Source organism: Cetorhinus maximus, chromosome 18 (assembly GCF_964194155.1).
Source record: "Cetorhinus maximus chromosome 18, sCetMax3.hap1.1, whole genome shotgun sequence".
Classification (NCBI taxonomy): Eukaryota; Metazoa; Chordata; class Chondrichthyes; order Lamniformes; family Cetorhinidae; genus Cetorhinus; species Cetorhinus maximus.
The window spans coordinates 26,851,107-26,877,332 of NC_135896.1; the positions used below are offsets into that span (position 1 = coordinate 26,851,107).

A 26,226-nucleotide genomic window follows, 5' to 3' on the forward strand; every position below is an offset into this window, starting at 1 on the left:
TACATTAAAGGTGTTATATAAATAGAAGCTGATATTGTTGCAGTTCATGTTGGCCTCCTGTCTACCTTTTCATTGAAATTAAAGTGTAAAAAAAAGTTATGGGGAGAACTTTATCCCCATTGGGGGTGCTGAGCGGGAGCGGGCGCACAGCCAATTGCCTCCTGCGATCAGCTGCGTGCAGCCATTTTACGTGGGTGGGCCAATTAAGGCCCACCCATTGTGACGCACTCCTGGAAGGGCTGAGCTCTCCCTGTGCGGGCTGGGGGAAGAGGGAGAGTCGGGGCCTGCGCTCTTTTGCGCACGCACGGGAGAGGGCAGAAATCTCCCTGAGGCACAGGGCTGCCTCAGGGAGATTAGTTTGATTATGAAGAATTAAAATAAAGAAGAAAAATAATTCAGACATGTCCCCTCATGTGAGTGTCACATGAGCCGGGATATGTCAATGAATTTTAATAAAAACTTTTATTCAATTTACAAACACTTCATGAAACCTCAGCCTGCCTATGGATGAGGTTTCATGATAAATGCGAAGGCCGCCTAGGCTCTTCGCCTACCCACCAGCCTTAAGGTTGGATGGGCCGCCCAGACAACCAGCTTAATTGGATTATTAATGGCCTTAATAGGCCTTTGACAGTTTGGCAGGTGCGCAGCCAACTCCGGTGTGCGCCCGCCGAACTGAAGATCGGAATGATGCGCGGTGACAAGGGGACACATGCCTGACATCACCGCGCGTTATTTTACGCGTTGGAGAGCGGGGTCCGTCCACGTGCACCGACCAGAAGATTCAGGCCTATATTATTATGATTATAGAAAAATATTTTTTACTCCAACTTTCTCTCCTGGATAGCCTTACACAGTGGCAACAGCTTTGGTATGAGACAAATACAGTCGTAGCCTAAGTGCTGTCTACTCCCTCAGCTGTGCCTTATTCTAAACAAGGAACATATTGGCTTGTGCATCAGCCATCTATCTAAAATAAAAACATGAATAAAGAATATGAGGCAAATACACAGGGAAAAGGTGGGCTATTGTAAGTGAAGGATGGACAACATTCAGCCGAGGAGGAGCTAACTCATTTGCTTCCAGGTTCACTTATAAGCACAAAGTCGTATTTAAAAAAAAACTGGTCAATTTTAATGAGACACAACACTGTACAATTGAACAGGACAACAGCAATAAGTCATTGATGGTACTGGATAATCAGCACACGCAGGAAATCTCCTTTGTACCTGCCCCCATGCACAAGTTTACAAAAATCTACTCATAATCAATTCATTGTTGCTCATGCCACATTTCATGTATTGTGCAACTCCAAAAACTGGTCGATTTTAATCTTTGAGGGTTTTTTAAATACAAAATAAGCATTTTCTTAACATTTATTTGCCAACAGCTATAACTTATATACACAAGACAGCGCACACTCTCCATTCCACATGTTTCTCCATAGTGCATCAAAACTTTAAGGAGGCTTCTTCAAGCAGTCAGCAAAGTACAAGGTCAAACAACATGCAGGCTATTCCATCCTGCCATAAACGAATAAGTGGGTCCCTGAAGACAGATTTCTACTGAAAAGAGTCAATTATAGTTTATGGAAGTGTAGAATTGCCTGTGCATAGCAAATTTCAGTTTTTGCTAATAGATATGCAGCTAATTAAATGCCTAACAGCTGAGTTCAAATGATAGATGCATAATTTAATAACGGTTTACTGTGACAATACTTATTTGTAAAAGACTGCTTCATGGCGACAACAGTCTTGGTATTCAGAAGGCATGTTGGTGGAAAGATAATGGACAACAACACAAAGCCAGTTTCACAAAGTTACACAACACAAAAATTCAATATAAATTGCATGCCAGTTCTATTTCAGCAACATTAAATAATGATCATGTCTGAATAAACTTTCTGTGCCATCAAGATGCAATAACAATTCCGCTTGCTTGAGGTGGGGTTTGTGGTACAGGGACTTGTCAGAGTTAAGAAATTGTCTTCTCACTAATGAATTGGGATTCATATTTCAAGTGCACACTTCTTCGGCAACAAATGAGAATCCCTTAAATTCATCTTGATTGATCATACGGACCAGGGTTTCATCAATCGGCGTCAGTACGGGCTTCTCTGTGGTGAAGTCTCGATCAAAGTTATTTACATCCCTGCTTGTTTTCTGACAGAAAAGAAAAGTGAGATACATTATAAGTTGACTGATCCTATTTGTCATGAATATATATCTTTAACTGAACAAAACATTCAACTTTAAGCACCATTCTTCTCTGGCTCTATGTTCAACCTTATGTTTTGTTCCAGACTGAGGACTCCAGGGCCGTTCTATACTCTTGAAACTACCCATTTCATTAAGTAGTTATGGAAGATCTTAGTCTAGCTATTTTGATTGCTGCTATTTTAACATGAGGTAACTCATATTTTAAACTGGTTAATGCCAGTGTTAAGTAACACTAATCAGAAAGCCAAAAGCTGATCTCCATTGAATTAATAAAATAAAGTAATTATGATTAATGCAGCAGGAAGTCACAGCCAGTCATTTTTGGCATGACTTAGCATAAAGTTTTACATCTTGGAATGTCCAAAATATGACACTATTGTCAGTTTTTAATGCTTAACATTTAGAAAGTATTTAACCTCTGTGCATTTTCTAAACACTACATTACATCATCTGAACCTTATGACAGACATTTTAATTACTTTCCTATATTTTCTAGCTCCCATATGTCAAACGTCCATTTGACTGTTACATATTTGCAGAGTTATTTATTATGCATTATAATGAAGTGATACCAATCATTTCTTGTGAATGAAAACAAGAAGTACCACCACACATTGACTAAACAAAATATAAAGGCTTGAGAATTCATCACAAAACATTACTATACATGTCACTTCTTTGGGCCTTTATTTCACACCATTCATACATGAACTGGCCCAAAGCTAATGCAGGTTTATATACGTCAGAGTGAATTGCAGCCATTTATCATTCCATAGATAATGTAACTTGAATGAATGGACAATAAATCTACAGGTCCCTTGGATTAAGATACGTTCAACCTAATTGCATTTGGATTGATTGTGAAGGATCCATAATAAACTTTACAGATGGAATTTAATCCCCTCCCCCGTGGCGAGTTTGGTGGCAGGATGGGATCCTGCCACCTTTCCACCTCCACCCTGATTAAGTTCATGGCAGGAAGGCAAGTGGGTGACCTTCCCATCCCATTCCCAATTCAGGCCCTGTAGTGCCTCACCCTGCTACCCTGCCGCCACTACCATTGGGTTGGTTCTGCTGAAGAAAGTAGCAAAAAAAGAATCACTTCCAGGAAGTGCTTATTCCTCCACTGCTAGCGATGGCAGAGCTGAAGCAGCAACAGAAATGGCTTCTGCTGGTGACGTGCGTGCACAGACAATCTTTCATAGCTGGTGGCTTGAGCAAATGTGGTTATTGGCTGTACAAACTTTCCCAGGTCTGCAACTTTGGAATAATTGTGCACCGCAATATAAACTAGACAGATTCCACAGCTACAGCAGCCAAGTCAAACAGAACTGCTTCTATCTGATGCGTGTTGGTAAAGTATGACTGCATAGTGAGAGTCTGAAGGAAAATGAGCAGAAATGGATAGACTGCCACAACAATCAATATTGGTGATCTGCCTCTACATTTTAGCCCTATAATCAACGTTCGAAAAGCTCCAGTATTTCTGCCTATAATGGCTTTAGAGTTTTAAGAAATCTCACAAATTATCTTTGTGCAGATAAAACTGCAGGTAACTAAGGCAGGATGGGATCTGTGTCATTTTAAATGTATGCCAGAGAGGTTTATGATATTGCCTCAACAGAGAAAATATATACAGTCAATGCTTTTAAATCTCGTTGCCATTTTATGATCACTTAAGTGCAGAGTATATTGTGTCGGAAGCAGGAAGCAGTAGCACAGATGAATCACACAAAGATGTAAGTGAGAGAACAGTGTGCTCTTGCCTATGGTCAGCCACAACCGACCTTGCAGCATTTTAAAGGCAGCTATAAGGGATACAACATAAAACTCTTTTTCATCTAACTTACAATCCTGGGTTTGAAAGGCGGCTTGACTCTTCGCTGTTCCAGCAAATCCCAGTCAATTCCTTGGAAGAAGGGATGGTTGAGAATGGCCTGCTCCCCACCTTGTGCTGTGACACAGCCCAGACGTTTGTTAGGATTTTTTATCATGAACTGGTGGAAAAAGAGAGAACAAGATGATTACTCTTCAATTATACAGACTGGCAGAATGAGAGCTTGGGAAATAGTTAAAAACTTTAATGTCCACCACTCCCTGACCAACATTTTCTTTCTGCTTTCTTGAAAGCAGCAGCCAGGAGTAGATCATTAACTGCCAGCCGCCCTCCACCATCTTATTCAAATGGCTGATCAAAGTTTTGGTCTCAACCTACTTTAGTTCAATCCATTCTTAGGACCTTTCCCGGATTTTAAAAAAACAGGAAGCAGCTCGGTAGGTAGTTGCAGCTTGTGGTGTGGTACTCAGGTCCGGAGATCAGAAAGGTCCCAGGTATTAAGCTTGCTCTGTGCAGGCAGCCACTGGGTGATGCATACACTGTAACTAGCTTCAGCAACTCTGAGCTGAGGAATAGGAGAGGGGAGAAATTAAACATATTGAAACAGAGACACTATTAGGCTTGGCCCGTGGGCAAGATGTCTTGATGACATAATGAGTACAGTGAGATGCTAACCACAATAACCAAGTGATATCCTTAGAATATATGAGTCAATACATCAAGGCTGGGCTTCTCTGAAAGTAACAATGTTCCTTACAGTGAATGCTTATGCCTGTCAGCAGAAGCACCGAGTGCTGGAAATCACTACTTTCTCAGAGTGTGGATGGATATGAGCTCAAGCCTCCAATACACTGGGACTTTCCTTGGTGTTAAAACTGGTCTTTTGTCAGAAGCAGAAAATTCTAATTCACTGTTGAAATCAACCACACATGCCATTTTAGACTGCTCTTAATTTTGCCTCGCAATGGCAGATTCCAGAGGTATAGAGGCAACACATAAACACGGTTTAAAATTAATGCCTCAGAGGCCTGTTGTTCTGGAACACTACCATAGACCCCAGTATATAAGTCGACCTGGAGTATAAGATGACCCCATTTTTCAGGCCCCAAAAATCGTGTTTTTGCATATACTCAGCAGATAAGTCAACCTCCTTTTTCAGCCACAATATGCTCCGTCCGCATGAGTAGTCAGCCCTAATTTTGCGCCCCACCAATTCATGTTTTAGTTACCTTATAACAGGACGCAAGACACTGAGCAAGTGTTGCGAAGGAGTTTAAGACATGCGTATTCAGAGCAGAACCACCCCCCCAAGGCAAACGATGAAGAGAAATGAGTCTTCCTACAAAATGAATGAAATATGAAACTGCTTTCAAGCAAAAAGTCATGACATTTGCTAACGTGTCAAATAAATGTGCTGCAGCGATGGAATGAAGTTAGTGAAAAACTAGTGCAAGAAAGGAAGAAGAAAGAATCCACCCTGAAGAGATTCCAAGACTACATGCCTCATCAGAACAGGGACCAACACTGACCTGACTTTGAGAATCATGTATCGGAATTGGTTCTCGAAAACCATCAGCATAATTTTACCATCACCAGAAATGTAATGAGTATATACGCACTTAAGTGAGCAAGCTCAAACCCTGAGTCCAGCAAAGGTTTCAGAGCAACAGATAGTTGGTATATCAACTACTGACGTAGCTGCTTTATAGACCAAAAATGTCAAGTGTTGCTGCAGAAGACCAACATGGCTCAGCGACTACTAAAAGCCCTCCATGTCAAAATTACCAGTTTCCACTGATTCACCATTAAACAGTGGCAAAAACACAAGTACCCATTATGCCACATCAACAACATGGATGAAATGCTCATGAATTTCTATATGCCCAGCAACCAAACTGTGGCGTGGGAAAGTTTGAAAACAGTTTTAGAGGAAACTACAGGACATGAGAAGATAAGATGCACTGTGGTACAAGCTTGTATGGCTGCCGGGGCAAAATTAAAGCCTGTGGTAATTTTCAAACATAAAACCACGCTGAAAATCACGTTTCCTGCAGGAGTTTTTGTGCCTGTCCATGACAATGATTGGATGGATGAGGATGGAGCGAAGTTATGGATCGATGATGTGTGGAGTGGGTGTCCCAGTGGCTTACGTAAAGAATCCATCTTATTAATCTGGGGTATATTCAGGTCCCATTTAATGAATGAGATCAAGAGGCATCTGCAAAGAAATAACACCCACATTGCAGTTATATCAGGGGGTCTAATGCCCATAGTTCAACCTTTGGATGTGTGCCTCAAAAGGATCATGCTCACTCCAAATGGAATAGCTGGAGCATTGTTGGAGAAAAATATATTCCAGAAGGTGGAAATATGTGCACTGCCCCATTTGATGTTTTGTGCGATTTCATTATCAAATCATGGGATGCTATTAGTGCACAAACTGTCATCAAATTGTTAAAAAAAACTGGAATATCCAATTCAATGGATGGAGAGGAAGATGATTCATTGTATGGGGGTGGGGAACTGATTACAAAACCAAAAGGGCCACATCTGATCCAGAGTGGGATCCGTACAATGATGCCATAGCCAAAGTGATTCAGAACGAATTCAATGAATTCTTTGCATTGAGTGCCGAAGACAATGGGCAGAATTTCACCCATGTCGGCTGGGCGCGGCGGGGGTGGGCTGGGGCGGTTGGGAACCTGACCGCCGCCCACGATCGGGGCCGGAAGACAATTTTGCGCTGGCAGGCCAATTAAGGCCCGCCCAGTGTGAAACGCGAGCGTCAGCGCTGCCTGTGCGGGTGGGGGGAAGCGTGCGAGCCGGGCAAGTGTGACCTTTGCACATGCACGTTAGTGCACGCTACATAGTCCCTCCGAGGCACAGAGCTGCCTCAGGGAGATGAAGTGTTATATAAAAAAAAGAAAAAAAAATGTCATGAAACATGTCCCCTCATGTGACTCTCTCTCATGAGCAGTGACACGTTGTTAATTCAATTTTACATTTTTAATTTTATTTGCTTTAGGAAACCTCATCCTGCCCGTGGTTAAGGTTTCCTAACAAGTGCAAAGGCTGCTTGGGCTTTTCGCCTGCCCGCCAGCCGTAAGGTTGGACGAGCAGTGAAAATTTTAACTTAATTGATAATTAACAGGCCTTTTAATTGTCGGTGGGCGCAATGCCAGCTCTGGCGTCGCTCGCTGAACGAAACGTCGTGTGACTGCGCATTGAAGTCAACGCGCATCATTTTAAGCTCGAGCGGGTTGGGCACGTGCCCGCCCGCCAAGCTAAAAATTTTGCCCACTGATTTCTCTGCTAAAGTGAATGGGTCCTATTTAGGCCCCTCACAATTTTGTACATCTCAACCAAATCTCCCCTCAGCCTCCTCTGTTCCAAGGAGAACAACCCTAGCCTATCCAATCTTTCCTCATAGCTGCAATTTTCCAGTCCTGGCAACATCCTCATCAATCTTCGCTGTACCCTCTCTAATGCAATTACATTCTTTCTGTAATGAGGTGCACACAGTACTCAAGTTGTGGCCTAACTAATCTTTTATATAGTTCAAGCATAACCTCCCTGCTCTTATATTGTGTGCCTTGGCAATTAAATGAAAGGATTCAATATGCCTTCTTAACCACCTTATTAACTTGTTCTGCTACCTTCAGGGATGCTTTAATGACAATAATGTTATTAGTCTGACATCCAAATCCACATTGTATTCCACCCTTTAAGCTCAAGTGTTGATGTCATCTATTCCCGCCAAGCAGTCAACTGTATTGAAAGAAGACAATGTAATCATTGTTAAAGCAATACAGTAAAATTATGAAAGGAATGGCCTCGGGGTGAGCTGGCAGCAATAGCACTGGAACATAAACCAGAAGTACACAAAATATATTATTTGACAATGCCACGCCTTTCAGGTCTCCAAGACATTAATTCATTACCCCCACCCCTTTATTTTTGTGGGGCAAGTGGATATTTAGCAATAAAAAAAAGGATTGCAAAAGGTTGTGATGGCCATTCTATATATACGGCTACACATCAACATGGAGCTCTGTTTTACATACTTTGAATGTTGTCTGAAGGCTTTAGGCCTGCATACTTGCCAAGCAATTAAATTGCTCTATAGGCAACAATTATACCTACAAGAAACAGGGACTTGCTCTAACCTGTTTGTCCCAGACAGCTAATTATCCTTGACATTTGCTTACGAAACCAGTTCTAGATTTCCTTGTCCTGTTACAAAGTGACAGTTTTGCCATCCTAATGCACGAATATTGATCAACAACTGATAAGAGACACCCTTGAAAAAGAAGCGTCAATGATCAGGTGTGCCATGTTACAATATTCCTAAAATTGAGCCAATTATTACAGTTAGGGAGATAGATTGTTTGAACTGATTATTGACCCACGATCATATAGGGCAGGATTTTTAGGTTGGCGTGTGGGTGAGATTGGCGGGCCTGAGAGCAGCCGGGGAATGGGCTGCCGACTGCGATTCTCCCCCGACCGCAATTTCACGCCGGCTGGCCAATTAATGGCCCGCCACCATGAAGCGCGCGCACCCAAAATGATTAGCGTGGCTGGGGCGGGAGGAGGGCTGCCCCTGATGTAAGTGCGGGCGTGGGGGAGCGCTGAATGAAAGCTGCCTCAGGGAGCTGAAGACTTTAAAACCAATAAATAAGGTTTTAAGAGTCATGAAAAAAAAATGTCCACACATCACAATCAGACACCTGAATATATACACGATATAAATGCTGTCCATAGATATTTTTTCCTTATTTAATAACAGAAACCTCATCCCGCTCTTGGATGGTGTTTCATGAAAAATGCAAAGTCCGCCTGGCCGATTCGCCCACCCGCCAACCATAAGGTTGGACAGGCCACGAAAAGTTGGAGACAACTACAACTTTAATGACCTTAATAGGCTTCTTAATTGTCAGCGGGTGTGCTTCCGACTTTCGCACTTGCTCACTGATCGAAATACTGCGCGAGTGGGGGATGACGTCGGGACGCTCCCTCGATGTCATCACGCGCGATTTCGTGCCCGATCGGGTCAGGTGCGTGCCCGCACACTGACCTAAAAATTCTGCCCATAAAGGTTGAAATGAACAGAATAGACCATTATAAATTAAGAGAGAAGAAAAAAAAGTTGAGGAGCAATGAAACTGCAGCTCTCCAATAAATTAGATCTCTGAAGGTCACCGACTTTATATTTGTGACGGCTGCTGATGGTGAGGTGAATGAACATTTCCCGTTAATAGCACTCCTTTAATAAAAATACATGTTAGCCAGCAACAAGTTAATGCTGCACCATGACAGCTTCCTTAATAGTGACCAGCTACACGTCTTCTGGATGGCCGAGATTATGTACAGGGCAGGAAGAGCAGGTGGAAGAGTGTGGACATGCTGAACGTTGGTGGAAGAGTGTGGGCATGCTGACCGTTGGTGGAGGAGTGTGGGTATGCTGAACGTTGGTGGAAGAGTGTGGGCATGCTGAACGTTGGTGGAAGAGTGTGGGCATGCTGACCGTTGGTGGAAGAGTGTGGGCATGCTGAACGTTGGTGGAAGAGTGTGGGCATGCTGAACGTTGGTGGAGGAGTGTGGGCATGCTGAACGTTGGTGGAAGAGTGCGGGCATGCTGAACGTTGGTGGAGGAGTGTGGGCATGCTGAACATTGGTGGAGGAGTGTGGGCATGCTGAACATTGGTGGAAGAGTGTGGGCATGCTGACCGTTGGTGGAGGAGTGTGGGCATGCTGAACATTGGTGGAAGAGTGTGGGCATGCTGACCGTTGGTGGAGGAGTGTGGGCATGCTGACCGTTGGTGGAGGAGTGTGGGCATGCTGAACGTTGGTGGAAGAGTGTGGGCATGCTGACCGTTGGTGGAGGAGTGTGGGCATGCTGAACGTTGAATCTAAAAGAATCATTAAGAAAATGAAACACTGAAAGACTAGGGGATTGTACAGCAGAAGGTGTTTAGATTTTACCCACAACTGTTGTTTTCACTTTTGAAATGAACAAACACACACACACACCCAAACACACACACACACACACACACACAAACACACACACACACAAAACACACACACACACAAAACACACCCAAACACACACACCCAAACACACACACATATACCCAAACACACACCCCCAAACACACACACACAAAACACACACACACAAAACACACACACATATACCCAAACACACACCCCCAAACACACACCCCCAAACACACACACAAAACACACACACCCAAACACACACACACAAAACACACACACACACACACCCAAACACACACACCCAAACACACACCCCCAAACACACACACAAAACATACACACACACACACACACACACACACCCAAACACACACACACACACACAAAACACACCCAAACACACACACTCAAACACACACACACACGCAGCACACACACAAAACACACACACCCCCAAACACACACACACAAAACACACACACACACACCCAAACACACACACACAAAACACACATACACACACACAAAACACACACACACAAAACACACACACACACACACAACACACACACACACAAAACACACACACACAACACACACAAAATACACACACACAAAACACACACACACACAACACACACAAAATACACACACACAAAACACACAAAACACACACACACACACACAACACACACACACAGCACACACACACACAAAACACACACACACACACCTGAGGTGGGCGCGTGCCCGACACAATCGGACGTGACATCACGCGGGATGACGTTGGGTAAGCATCTGACATCATCCCACACTTGCGCAATATTTTGGACGGCAGGCGTGTGCAAAAGTCGGAAGTGCGCCCGCTGACAATTAAGAGGGCAATTAAGCACATTAATGGCGAAATTGTCTGTCATTTTACGTAGCCCGTCCAACCTTCCGGTTGGCAGACACACTAATCGGCCAGGCGGCCTTTACATTTTTCATCAATCCTCATCCAAGGGCGGGGTGAGGTTTCCGTTATTAAATAAAATAAAAATAGAAATCTGTGGACAGCATTTTTTTAAACTATGGGCAGGATTTTTAGTTCAGAGGGCACCCACAATCGGCGGGCTAGGGAGCGGCCGGGAACGGACCCCCGACTGCGATCTGTCCCTGACCGCGATTTCATGCTGGCTGGCCAATCAACGGGCAGCCAGCGTGAAAGGCGCGCTGAAAGGCTCAGTGCTGCCGGGGTGGGGGCGGGAGGAGGGTGAGTGCTGAAGTCAGCACAGTCACTGATGTCAGAGAGCTGCCTCAGGGAGCTGAGGAAGTTAAATTTACATTACGGGGAGCAGGCGGGAGAATGGGGTTGAGAAACTTATCAGCCATGATTGAATGGCGGAGCAGACTCGATGGGCCGAATGGCCTAATTTCTGCTCCTATGTCTTATGGTCTAAATGTCAAAAATAAAGATTGTAAAAACCGGGAAAAAATGCCCTCACATCAGAATCAGTCACCGGAACATATACCAGCTGAAAATTCTGTGCAAACATTTTTATATTTTTAAAATTAATATCAGAAACCTCATCCCGCCTTTGGACGAGGTTTCCTCAAAAAGGCAAAGGCCGCCTGGCTGATTCACCCACTCGGCAACCATAATGTTGGACAGGCAGCGAAAAATCATGGTTGATGAATACATTTTGGCTCTTAATTGTCGGCGGGAGCACTGCCGACTCTTGTGCGTGCCCGCCGACTGAAATATCGCGTGAGTGCATGATGATGTTGGGACGCTCGCCCGATGTCATCGCGTGTCATTTTACGCCCAGTCAGGTTGGACGCACACCCGCCTAACGAGCTAAAAATTCAGCCCCTAAGCACACACATTCAAACTCACTCACACACACACATGCACGAGCAAACGCACGTACAAGCATACATACACGTACAAACACACACACGCATACAAAAGCATACACACACACATACAAATACACGCACACGCGCACACACGTACAACCACATACTTACAAATACATACACACATGTACAAACACACACACGCATGTACAAACACACACACACGTACACACACGCACGTACAAATACACGCACATGTACAAACACATGCACATGTACAAACACACACGTACAAAAACACACACACATGTACAAGCACACACATGCATGTACAAACACACACACATGCACATGTATAAACACACACACGTGCAAACACACACAGATACAAACACACATACATGTATAAATGCACACACATGTGCAAACACACACACACATGCATGTACAAACACACACACACACAAACACACCCAATGAAGTTGCTGGATAGCAAATGATGACTGGAACACCGGTGGAATAACTTGCTGATATTGACTTGTGAAGGCCTGTAGAGTTGTATTATGGCAAGAGTTTAAAAAAATCATTGTTATGTGTGATTTATAATGACATTAATATCCTTTCCAGAATGCCAGTGCCATCGTCTTTTATGGCACAGTTTGAGCTTAATCAGATATCTTGAAGTTTTGTGCCAGGAAAGTTGCAGGCTGCCTTAGGACAACATTGGCATCCCTCTATGACCTGGGTAGATCTGAGTGCTGATCTGAAGGAATCTATGTCAAGGTGACATGAGCTTGAGCGAGAGAGAAAACAAGAAACATAGGGCAGAACTTTTTCAGCTTGTTGGAAGTTAGTTTGGGCGTGGGTGGGCTGGGAAAGTTCTAGAATTTGCCATTGATCCATGATCCCGATGTAATCTCGGTTTCTTTTGGCTTTTCTGTGGCGCTTTGAAGGCGGTCAGGAACCCCATGGGATCTGTCAGGTAAATAATTAACTAATGGTTGAGGTTGTGAAGAAGCCAATTATAAGATGCTTCATCTTGAATCCTGGATTTCCCAGCCATCCCAATTTGTCAGCAACTCATCAGGGTCACCGAGGCGAGGGCAAAGTAGGAAGAGCTCCTTCAGTGAAACTGACGAGCTGGGAAGGTTTTGATCAGTTACACTGAAAAGCTCCAGCCATGGCCAGGTGAGAGGCTGCTGCTCTTTCACTGCACGGCAGGTGATTGTCAACTTCTTGGAGGGCACTTCACCTGTCCAGCACTTCACTCACTTTCAGCTACACTTCCCGCTGCCAGGCTTCACCGCGGCATGGGTGAAGCTTATGCAGCTCCACCTTTCACCTCTGCTGATCGGCAGGAGAGCAAAGGCCACACCACCACCATCAGCAGCAGCAGGAGCAGTACCACCTACCTTCTTCTCAGTCACCTGCCCCTCCACAGGGCAGAGGGGATGAACACCGCGACCCACCGCGAGACCCCCAACACAGGGTCTGCGGGCAACGTGGCTGAATGGCTTCCGTCGGTGTTGTATCATTCTGTAATTATATCCCGTTTATTAATATGGGTAAAATCATCACTGCCTTGTGGCACAGCCCAGTTCTCACTACCTGCTGATTTCACATTTAATTCTTGCGCAGTCTTTGCCGATCTGATTCAATTTTAGTCGTTTTCCTTTCCTGCTTGCAACTGCATAAGGAATACTAAACAGGAACTACAAAATAGTTCAGGAAATGCAGAACACGGGAAGGATAAACAGCAGGATGCAAAATTCTAGTAGGGTTGGCAGTGTCGTATTAAATGAACAGCCGTGCTTCCTGTACAGGCCCTGGGAAATGAAGAAATACACAGCATTCCTCATATCTATACTTGGAGGCAAGACACCAACACTCACATGATTCATATGTTATCTTTCTTTGTGCGTCAAGCTGGTGATCCTGTGCTTTTGCCCTTAAACAGCAATTGGGGGTGTAAAACCACATTTGCAAAAATACTTGGCAAATGTCAGAGTATGAATAGTGTGCATGCCATGGCAACAACAGTCAATTCCTCTTCTACCGATTAGAGCAGTGTTAGAATTATCTAGTTTAAGCAAAAAGGGAAAAAGCTGTAAGGCTGCCTTATTGCATTGAAGGGGAAATTCTGTTTGGGATAAAACTGGTGTAGCTGGCTGTCGCTGTACACCACAACACAAACTTCACTTCAAGTGGACAGGGTCGAGCTGTTAGCTGATAATATTCATGTGCACACTACAAGTGTGGCTGGACCTTGAACAATGTCGGGGGGTGGGGGGGAGCAGATCTTTGAATCACTGCAGAGATAATTGGAAACTGCACTGTGACGTGGCAAGACAACGAGAAACAAGAGGTCGTTATTAATTACAAGGTTAAGCTAACCCTTCAATATCCAGGGTGATTCATGGTTTGATGTATAAACAAAACACTGTTGGATAGTTCTGTTGCACCTATTCTTGTGCAACTCAGTTGGCTAAAAATAATATGAGGAAAAGGAAATGTGAAAAGTGGATGGTGATGCCCAGAGTTAAGTGATATGCACACTTAATTCTTCACTCAGTTGAGATATACACTTGCTGTAAGATGGTAATGCTGTCAGTCAGTCATAGACGCATAATTAACTTGAATTTCCAGAAGCCATTTAATAAAGTTCTGCTGTTGAAGTTTTTAAATATGCTTAATAGCAAAGGCAAAGACACTGTCTGGAGAAGAGGACCCCGGATTGAACTCCTCGTCTCTACTTAATTAACTGTTTTTAGCAACCATTGGGGTACCACAAAGGACCTAAGGAGGGGAAGGGATTGTCAGAATTTCCACTCCTGTTGGTTATCTGGTAACTTCTACTGAAACATGGGTATTGGGTGAAAACAGCACTGAGCCCAGCAGCAATATCCCCCAAGGATCCACAGCCTCAGATCTTCCATGAAGAATGAGGACGTGCCTGCATGCAGCAAAACCTGGACAACCTTCAGGTTTGGACTGGTAAGAAGCAAGTCACATTCACCCCATACAAGTGCCAGGCAAAGACCATCTCCAACAAGAGAGAATCTAACCATCTCCCTTTGACATTCAATGGCATTACCATCGCTGAATCCCCATTATCAGCATTCAAGGGGTTACCATTGACCAGAAACTGAACTGGACCAGCCATATAAATACTGTGGTTACAAGAAAAAGTCAGAGGCTGGGAGTTCTGTAGTGAGTAGCTTACCTCCTAACTCCCCGAAATCTGCCTATCTACAAGGTGCAAGTCAGCAGTGTGATGGAATGCTCTCCACATGCCTGATGAGTGTAGCTCCAACAACCCTCAAGAAGCTCAACACTATCTAACACAAAGCACCCCATCCACTTCCATAAACATTCACTCCCTCCACCACTGGTACACTATGGCAGCAGTGTGTACTATCTACAGGATGCACTGCAACAATTTGCCAAGCCTTCTTAGATGCATCTTCCAAAGTGGCGACCTCTACCACCTAGAAGGCAGCAGGTGCATGGGAACACCACCACCTGCAAGCTACCCTCCGAATCACACCCCATCCTGACTTGGAACTATATCTCCATTCCTTCATTGTCGCTGGGTCAAAATCCTGAACTCTCTTCCTAACATCGCTGTAGTTGCACCCACGTGACTGCAGTGGTTCAAGGAGGCGGTTACTTTCTCAAGGGCAATTAGAGATGGGTAACAAATGCTGGCCTTTGTCAGCAATGCTCACATTGCAAGAATGAATAAACAGAAATTACTGGGTATATGAGCAGGTTTACGGTCCTGACAAGCGAGGGCAAGTTTCTCAGACTTCAGCTCTGACTGGCGGATGTTGCAACACAGCTACTCAGAAACAAGTCTGATCACCATCAGGGTGTCAATAAGATGAATCATGGAAGGGGGCTAAATTGTACAAACTTGATTGGCACAGCATTATCTTCTCATCCAAGCTAAAGGAAATGTGCAGTATAGCTATAGGTTTGTTGCAATATACATGATCTGACCACAGTGAGAATATTTTATCTATGGTGTCATCGCCACAATCTGCAGAGGAACACTTCAGTGCAATTTTAGCCACAGCAGTGACAGGACCTTGTGACTTTCCTTCCCTTGACTTGTCACATTACAATTGCAACAAATCAAAAATATCTGTTGTTGAATCTAAATGAACCAACAGTAATTGTATATCAAGGTTGGAATTCATACAACAATAAAAAAAACAAGCATGAACATGAATACAATGAGAAAACAAAAACAGAATTACCTGGAAAAACTCAGCAGGTCTGGCAGCATCGGTGGAGAAGGAATCAGTTAACGTTTCGAGCGTTCACGGCCCTTCGAAGGGCCATGAAGGCTCGAAACGTTAACTGATTTCTTCACCGATGCTGCCAGACCTGCTGAGTTTTTCCAGGTAATTCTGTTTTTGTTTTGGATTTCCAGCATCCGCAGTAGCTTTTAGCTTTTTGTTTTTATGAATACAATGAGGTTGAATTGAAAAGCCCTATCATTCACTGCATGAGGAGATAGGGGCATTAATGGGTGACGGACAGTTTTATTCTGTCACAGTTGAGGGTTTTCACTGCCCTTCTGTGTGCTCAAGTGAAAACCAGGAGCAAAAGTTCTGGTATTTACAAAAGTTGAATTTTCCACTTACTTTTCTCTAATGATGCAGAGGCATTTAAATATTAAAGATTTCAGTGAATTTTCATTAGTTACTGGGGAAAAAAGACAAAATCCAAGCCTAAATGCCACTCCGTGTCCCACCAGCATCCCCGTCTATAGTTTGAGACTAAAACAAATATGCCTGACGACCTGCTTCAGTGCCATATTAATATTTTGTGGTACTTTTATCCCTTTTATCTATTTATTCATTCGCGTCATTGTCCAGGTTCTCCTCCCTTCCCCATCTGACCACCTGAGTCTTGTGGGTCTTACAACGTGGTTCTAAGACCAGTACCAGATGTGCATAATAGCCACGAGGTTTACTTGTTCTGTTTAATTTACCCAAGGAACCTGATCAGGAACTTAATGTGCAGGCCACTAAGGCTGCAGTAGGTTAATGTGCTGTGCCATTGAGAAACTTTCCTCGGCCCCCATTTAAAGGAACGTTGTGCTCTCTGCTGCAAGGCATGAGGAAAGGAGCCTTGCAGCTTTACCAAGGCCAGCTTCAGAAGCATTTCAATGGAATTGTTGCCTTTTATTTTGTTAAAAGATCAACCAATTGATTCAATAAAAAAAGATTCCCTGATGGTCCAGTGGGCAAAAGCAATGCCCAACATGGCACTAATCCAAATAAATCAGTAAGTGCCATGTCCACTTCCTAGCCTGTGCTAAATTAAAGGGAAATGAAAGACATGAATTCATGTAGCGCCTTTCACAACCTCAGGACATCCGAAAGCACTTTGCAGGCAATGAAGTGCTTTTGAAGTGTAGGCACTGTTATAATGGAGGAATGCAACAGCCCACCTGCACACAGAGGGCAGAAAATAGCACCTTCGACAGCGCAGCACTTCCTCAGTGATGGACTGGAGCATCAGCCTAGATTTTTATGCTCAAATCTCTGGAGTGAGACTTGAGCCCACAACCTTCTGTGTTGACGTGAGAGTGTTGCCGACTGGGTCACAGCTGAATTAACTGATCTCAGTCAGGGCATCAAGTTAAGGTGCTAGAATTGCAGTCAGCATTTCTAAACCAGCAAGACTCTTAGTTGCTGACCAATGATCAGTTGGATCCTCTGAGACGGCCACAGTACTGAAACAGCTCTTATCAAAGTCACAAATGACCATCCTTGGTGACTGTGACAAAAGTAAACTTTCCCTCCTTGTCCTTTTCGGCCTGTCTGCAGCCTTTGACACTGTTGACCACACCATCCTGCTCAAGCGCTTCTTCACTGTCATCCAGCTGAGGGGTAATTGCTCTCACCTAGTTCCATTCTTATTTCTTTAATTGCAATCAGAATATCACTTTGCAAAGGCTTCTCTTCCTGCCTGCACATTGCTACCTCTGGCGTCTCCCCAAGGATTGATCCTTGGGCCCTCCTATTTTTTATTAGCATGCTGCTCCTCAATGACGTCATCCGAAAGCACAGTGTTAGTTTTCACATGTTCACTGATGACTCATGGCTCGACCTCACCATCACCTCTCTCGGCTCCTCCACTGTTGCTAAGTTATCAGGCTGCTTACCGATACTGAATAAGAAGAAATTTCCTCCAATTGAATATTGGGAACACTGAAGCCAGTGTTTTTGGTGCCTGCCCCAAACTCCATTCACTAGCGTAGTATATGAGTCTGGCGCGAAAAGGGTTAATGTGGAACTGAGTATAATACTGCCCACATGGTGATGCAAGAGAACACATGACCCACGCTTAGGGGTCAATGTAATGTTGGACAGGGCAATGTGTGGAAGCAAGCATGGAGGTAGCTCCTAGCTTGGATCTTTACTGTGCCTATGTATATAGTTTCTAGTACGGTAGTTAACAAATACTATTGAACTACCCAAGATCTACCAAACTATGTCCAACATGTTACAATGCCTAGGTACCAACTCCATCCCTCTGCCTGGTGACTGTCTGAGGCTAAACTAGGCTGCTGGTAACCTTGGTGTCATAGATGAGATTCTAAACACATATTCATGCCATCGCTAAGACCACCAATTTCTAACATTACCTGACTTCACCTCTGTCTCAGCTCATCTGCTGCTGAAACCCTCACTCATGTCTTTGTTACCACTGGATCTGATTATTCCAACACACTCCCAGCTGGCCTCCCACAGTCTACCCTCCATAAACTTTGGAGGTCACCCAAAACTTTGTTGCCAGTGTCCTAACTTGCACTATGTCCCATTCCCCTATCATCCCTGTGCTCGCTGATCTACATTGGCTCCTCATCAACCAACGTCTCAATTTTAAAATTTTCACCCTTGTTTTTAAACCTCTTCATGGCCTTGCCCCTCCAGATCTCTGTAATCTACTCCAACCCCACAACCTTCTGAGATACCTGCACTCCTGGCCTCTCGAGCAGCCCCATCCTTAATCTCTCCACTATTGGTGACTGTGCCTTCAGTTGCCTAGGCCCCAGCTCTGGAATTCCCTCCCTACACCTCTCTGTCTCTCTACCTCACTCTTCTCCTTTAGGATATTCTTTGAAACTCAGCTCTTTGGCCAAGCTTTTGCTCCTCTGATTTAATATGTCCTTACGTGGCTCAGTGTTGTATTTTGTTTTACAATTCCTCTGTGTGGCGATGTGGGTTAAAGGTGCTATATAAATATAAGTTTTTGTTGTTGTTGGAAATATGTGTGCGTGGATATCAGGTGAGAGCAGGAACAAACAGACTGCTGCTATCCATGTCCAGTTAATGGCTTTAGGAAAGGAGGGAATAAAGTGGATCAAAACAATTCCTCTGAGCAACAATGTTCAGTAGCACATAGCAAAAGCCTTTATTAACTGAGCCATCAGGCATAGGGGAAACGTTTCATACACGCTATTGGGGTTGTTTCAAGATCAGAAATATTACTTTCATTTCTGCCTAGACTGCTTTGCTCCTGAGATATAAAAGCAGTGACTCAGCACAGCACAGTTTAGTACCAAAGCCACCAGCTGAGAGTTAAGGAATGGGTTGCAACTTACCGCTTTCAGGATGGCGGTTGCACAGTCACTGAGCCACACAGGGTAAAGGACTTCATCATTCAGGATTGATTCAAACAGATCGTCTTCATTCTCAGCTTCAAACGGTGGCTGACCGCACAGCATCTCGTACAACAGGACACCGAGTGCCCACCAGTCCACAGAGGAACCATACTGCAATTCCTGCAAAATCTGGCCAGAAACAGAATCCATGTCAATCCAGCAGCATTACCATGCAGATTAACTGGAAACTTCAATACAGTACAAATGTTAGGTTCATGTCTAAAGGGGTTGTAAACTATTAAAACAAAACATACAGAAATGCTATATATGTCACTACTGGTGAGGACCCAGAAAATCTACCCTTCTGATACTTGTCCCAGCCAAAGCCATCTGGCTTATTCTGTCTCCAGGTCAGCTGTGCTATCAGACATCCTATGGGTTTAACAAACCTATAACTGTACCATGTGCTACCTAAGAAATATGTGTTTCATGCCTTATTCAACCACAACCTAGCAGCTCCAGAATTATACTTCTTTTTGACAGATGTTAGGTGCTGGAGTTACACTATTAATTATTTGAGTGCATAAGGGCACATTAAGTCATACCGTGCCTTTACGTGTTATTTAGAATGCACTATTTTAGTCTGAACAATAGCGTGATATCTGCTTATAATTATATACAAGGTGCCAGGCAGAAGGACACCATTAAGCAGACTGCCTGGAACAACTAAAGTGAAAAAAAGATCTAAATAAATAAATAAACCAAATGACAAATGAAAATTTAGGTAGAGCATTTGTTCTCAGTAACAGAACCTGTCCACTTACATGGGCAGAATCATCCCTGATTTGCACTAAGGGCGAGAAAAAGAACGTTTCACCCGCCAGCCACAATGGCGGCTTTTCACACCGTATTGTCCCAATCCCGCCTCATTAATCATGCATTCCCGGGAAACACGCCATTTTGAAGGCGGGCGGGCTCCAATTTGCCCGCCATACCGTCACCTCGTCACTTCATCACGCCCGGCGCCACATCTAAACTACAGCTGGGCGCACACCTCTTGGTGCTCTCAGCCCAGGACTGCTGTAAAGAATGCATGGCCACGAAAAGCAAGAAGACTGCAGCCCCCAGGTTTAGTGGCGTGTCCCTCGAGCGTCTTTTGGATGATGTGGAGGCCCGCCATGGTGTCCTCTCCCTCTACTCTGGCCGCAGGAGGGGCAGCAACATTACCACTCCAGCTTGGTAGGCGATGGCAGTGGTGATCAGAGCCAATGTTGCACAGAAGAGGTTGGCCAACCAATGCAGATTGAGGGTGAATGATCTCACCCGTGTTGCCAGGGTATGGCAACCATCTCATGACCCTAAACTCACACACTTAAGCCCATCACACATTCACTGGCATCTCACTCACTGCTATCTCAAGGGACATCACCGCTCTCTCTCTCACACACACCCTCACATCTCCATCTGGCCTGACCTCCTCTGGAGACTGCCTCCTGAGTCCTCACCATCTTGAGGCCGCTTGCACAGGTCAACATGTGCCCCCACACACACACATCCTGGGATACCCTCCTTCCACAGTATAGCCCTCATCCTGTAGCCTCTTCCTTGCCTGAGACCACTTCTCTCCCTTCCCCAAGCAAGCCCTAACCCTGCAGCCATTGGAAAGCCAGCCCCGCCTTCAGACTGGTCTGGTTGGTAGAGACCTGCCCGTGAGGCCCTTAAAAGTGATGTGGTGCTATCTGCGAAGCCCAGCACTGATGACTGTGAGTTCTGCCCGAAGCAAGGTAGGCAAACAAATCTCGAAGTCCAAAGCGAAGTCTAGCTTGCCAGGTACACGTCACTTATGTGCTGATGTGAAACACGTCGGCGTGATTATCTTCAGATGATCCAGCGTAGGGAATGATTTTAGTGAACTGGGCTTATAATGACATGCAGATGTATTACAATGAAGGTCCCGATGTCCGAAGGCGGGAAACACGGCCTGCCATTGACAGGCAGAGCGGACGATTGCAAACTGGTTTCCATGACGTCGGGAAAGCGATTTTTGGCCTTCTTGCCATATTGTCTGCTGGCGCCGCCAAACAAGCATGCCGCCAACGGGCAGGGAAAACTCCGCCCCATGGATAACTTCTTAAAGGGTTAAAGAATACAGGGCCATGGAGAAAGAGCAGTGGAGTGGGACGATTTAGAGAGTTCATTCAACGAGCCGGCACTGGCACGATTGACCAACTGGCCTCTTTGTGTGCTGCATGATTCCATGGACATGAATGGTGTCTGGTTCTCGAACACACTTGCCTTGGTTGGTACATTTGTCAGCTTTTCAGACTCAGTGTTGCACACACATGGAGGTGAGATGGTTTATATGGGGAGAGGGAGGGATAGTGAAATTCCTACATGGCGCTTTCACCTTGAATTATATTGCTTGGTGAACCATTAGTGAGCAGCTCTGAGCAGCCAGGGAAGGGTCCTAGATAAGATAATGCAACAACAACTTGCATTTATTTAGCACCTTTCACACAGTAAAATATCCAGGAGCACAAGGTTCGCAAGAGCATCATTGAACAAAATTTGACAATGACCCACGTAAGGATATACTGGAGCAGGCGAAAGAAGTAGGTTTTAGAGAGTACCTAAAAGGAGGAAAGGGAGGTCAAGATGCAGAGAGGTTTAGGGAGGGAATTCCAAAGTTTAGGCATTAGCAACTGTGGGGCATGGCTACCAATGGTGTAGAAATTAAAATTGGGATGTGCAAGAGGCTAGAATTGGAGCAACACAGATTTCTCAGTGAACTGTAAAACTGGAGGAGATTATAGAGGCCTCAGAAGGATTTGAAAACAAGGCGAATTTTAAAATCAAGATGTTGGTTAATTGAGGGTCAATAAAAATCAGCGCACAGGATGATGGGTGAATGGAGTTTAGCGTAAGTTAGAATATGGGCAGCAGAGTTTTGGATGACCTTAAGTGTATGGAGGGTGGAAGATGGAAGGCTGCTCTGGATTCCTTTGGAATAGTCAAGTCTAGAAGTGACAAAAGATGAGACTTTGAACAGCAGACGAGCTGAGGCAGGGGTGGAGTCAGGCAATGTTATGGAGGTGGGAAAAGTAGCCATAGTCATGGTACAAATATGTGGTCAGAAGCTCATCTCAGGGTCAAATATGACATTAAGGTTGTGAACAGCCTGGTTCCGCATCAGACAATGGTTAGAGAACAGCATTTATGGTGAGAATCTGAGTCACAGAGGGATTTCCGAGAAATTTAATCCTTGCACTGGTCAAGCTGAATCAGGCCACTGATTCAGATCCTGTACCAAAATAACTCAGGAACAGGCCAATGCAAAAAAAGGTATCCGTTCAGTTGAGCAATCAAGGTTCAAATTCAGTCCAAACCAATTTGATGACATTCTCTTCTCTTAAACATCCTTAAAGGTCCTGCCTGAAAAAGGTTTGAGTAATCTCAACCTAGGTCCTAAAGGAAACAGTCCAGTGCACAACACTGTTCATATAATTCTGCAGAAATTGGCAATAAAATGTGAGCTCTATAAGATAGCAAAGTCCTACTGTGCCATATGGGATGCTTTTATGAAGGTAAAGGTGAACCGAAGTGGTTATAAATCCTTGCATCCGGTCATGTCAAAGTGTGGGTGAGTGGGTACATGGAGTAAGAAAAGTTATAAATCATTCCATTGCCCAATATTTGCATTTCCCATCTTACAAATAAAACTTTCACCAAAATAAAAACTCTGAGCTCACTCGGTCAACATTAACATGAGAACACTGATTGTTATTGCCATGGCTTAACCGATATGAAACATCCTTGTGTGGCTGTGTGAATTGTGCTGAATAGTTATCTTTGAACATCTGAACCTTTGCAGTTAATCAGATAAGGGAAAGCTTTCAGTGATCCTATTTACATTATGCAGAGCAGATAGCTTGGAGTGGATGTTGCACAAAGCTAATGTCTCGAAGAATGCATCACCATTTCTTAAAGTGATTTGGGAATATTACCTTTGGGTAGCTGTCGCGTTGCAGGGCTCTCGCCACACTTGAAGCAACAATCAAGCTGCTCGTGTGAACCAACATGCTTGTAAAGGCACAATTGTTTCCATGTAATGAAATACAACTTTGTTTCTGGTTTCTGTACGTTCCCCAGTTGTCAGGGGCAATACTTGTACTGCAAAACCAAAGCGTCACTGCTCAAAAGGCGTACGTGTAGCTGGATATAGTACTGATCAAAAGGCACCCAGTTTGACTCCTGAGTAGACACTGAGATAGCTGATTACAGCCAGGACAGTAGCAAAATTCTCAAACTGACCTGTGAACTTTTAAAGTAGCTCCTGAGGTCCATCGCTATTTGGAAATGCAAACAATAGACTTACCAGCACATGTGAAACATAGGGAGGTATTTAATGGAGGCAACAGCCCCGCGTCTCTTCTTTTAGAGAAGGCCTCCTGAACTAAGTGCCACTCAGGCACTTAGCTGGACATCAGCAGGCCCTCCCCGGATCAAAGACCCCTGGGGCGGAAGTCCTGCCTGTCGAGAGCTACTGGCCTATCAGAGGCCAGTGGCTCTATTGAACAGCAGAGCCACCAAGGAGGCAGTGGCTGCTGCCTGTATGACATCCATCCAAGGCCTAGGTTGGGGGTGGTGGGAGGTCGGCAGCAAAGTGGGTGGCTCTCAGAAGGCTCCCCTTTCCCAGAGCCATTTTCCTTGATCAGGCACTGAGTGCCTTTGAATATGGAACTGCCCCAAGAGCTCACTAGCAAACTCACATGGCCTCCCACTAGCCTCCACGTTCAAAGGATCATCCTCCGCCATTTCCGTCAACTCTAGCATGATGCCACCACCAAACACATCTTCCCTTTCCCCCCCCCGGCGGCTTTCCGCAGGGATCGTTCCTTCCGGGACACCCTAGTCCACTCCTCCATCACCCCCAACACCTCAACCCTCTCCCATGGCACCTTACCATGCAACCGCAGAAGGTGCAACACCTGCCCCTTTACTTCCCCCCTCCTCACTGTCCAAGGGCCCAAACACTCCTTTCAAGTGAAGCAGCATTTCACTTGCACTTCCCACAAATTTAGTCTACTGCATTCGCTGCTCCCAATGCGGTTTCCTCTACATTGGAGGGACCAAAAGCAGACTGGGTGACCGCTTTGCGGAACACCTTCGGTCTGACCGCAAGCATGACCCAGACCTCCCTGTCGCTTGCCATTTCAACACACCACCCTGCTCTCATGCCCACATGTCCATCCTTGGCCTGCTGCAATGTTCCAGGGAAGCTCAACGCAAACTGGAGGAACAGCACCTCATCTTCCAACTAAGCACTTAACAGCCTTCCGGACTTAATACTGAGTTCAACAACTTCAGATCATGAACTCTTTCCTCCATCCCACCCCCTTTCCGATCCCCCCTTTTCCAAAAATTTATAATTTTTAAAATATATTTTTCTTTTCCCACCTGTTTTTAAATTTATTTCAATCTATCGTTTTATCTCCACCTTTTAGCCCATTTCGATCCCTTCCCCCCACCCCACCCCCACTAGGGCTATCTGCCACTTGCTCGTCCTGCTTTCTACCCTTAATGTCACCATTAGCACATTCCTTAGCTAATATCACCACCGTCAACACCCCTTTGTCCTTTTGTCTATGACATCTTTGGCAATCTCTTCTTTGCCTCCACCTATCACTAGCCCTCTATCCAGCTCTACCTGTCCCACCCCCCTCCACCAGCTTATATTTCACCTCATTTCTGATGAAGAGTCATACGGACTCGAAATGTTAACTGTGTTCCTCTCCGCAGATGCTGTCAGACCTGCTGAGTTTTTCCAGCTAGTTTTGTTTTTGTTTCAAACTCACATGGGTTTGCTTGTTGTGTCCCCTGATTGGCTAGCTCCCCACCTGCTGCTGGATCAATACCAATGGCGGCAGGATGAAACCTTTAAGGGCCTCAATTTATGGTGGGGCGGAAAAGCTGTCCGCAGGCCTATCCGCCACTGACTTGATTGGGGTGGAAGGGGAAAGGTGGCAGGTTCCCCACCCACCACCAAACTCGCCACAGGTCAGGGCATTAAACAATCCCATCGTGGATCAAACTATGCTAAGAAGCCCAGGTAATTGATGTACTTACCTGAGATCAATCACAATGTCGAGAGTGCCACAATTCTGCAGGCCGAATCCTGTACAAAGCTTCACAAGTAAGGGCAGAGGCAAGTACAAAAGATTCTTTCAAAAGAATCAGTTGATAACCAGCCTCAATGAAGTGCTCATTCTCATTCCTAACTGGATCTCTAACAAAACAGTACACTGGCAAGGATTCTCGTTTGCCTTTTACCTACCTCTGGTGCAATGTAGTCAGGTGTACCACAGAAGGTCCCAGTTGTGTAATTATTATAGATTCCCTCTTTGCACATTCCAAAGTCAGCCAGTTTGCAATGTCCCTCCGAATCTAATAGAACATTATCCAGTTTCAAATCTCTACGAAAGAGGGAAACACAAAATGATACATTTTTGCAATTTTAAAATTCTGTTCCAAGCAACAGTAGATCTTACTACATTGTGTGATTATATCTACTGAATATTGGATAAATAATAGGACAGAACAGTATAACTGGTGGTCTAATGGAAAGGTAATAAATGCTTCTATAAAGAGTTGGTTGTTCTTATGTGCAGCAACTGCTAAATGTTCTACAATGACCTCAGAAT

General features: G+C 44.7%; 1 protein-coding gene across 2 annotated transcripts in view; it reads right to left on the reverse strand.

The window, feature by feature from the left end:
- Positions 1–1,111: 1,111 nt before the first annotated feature.
- prkcha (protein kinase C, eta, a) overlaps positions 1,112–26,226 on the reverse strand; it is a 212,627-nt gene continuing 187,512 nt past the window's right edge. For both annotated transcript variants that reach the window (XM_078562261.1, XM_078562262.1), the window contains 4 exons: positions 25,860–25,998; positions 19,526–19,714; positions 4,070–4,216; positions 1,112–2,162 (listed from right to left, as the gene is read on the reverse strand). In XM_078562261.1, the coding sequence (XP_078418387.1) occupies positions 2,016–2,162; positions 4,070–4,216; positions 19,526–19,714; positions 25,860–25,998 (622 nt within the window). In that variant the 3' untranslated portion in view covers positions 1,112–2,015. The remainder of the gene's footprint in view (positions 2,163–4,069; positions 4,217–19,525; positions 19,715–25,859; positions 25,999–26,226) is intronic.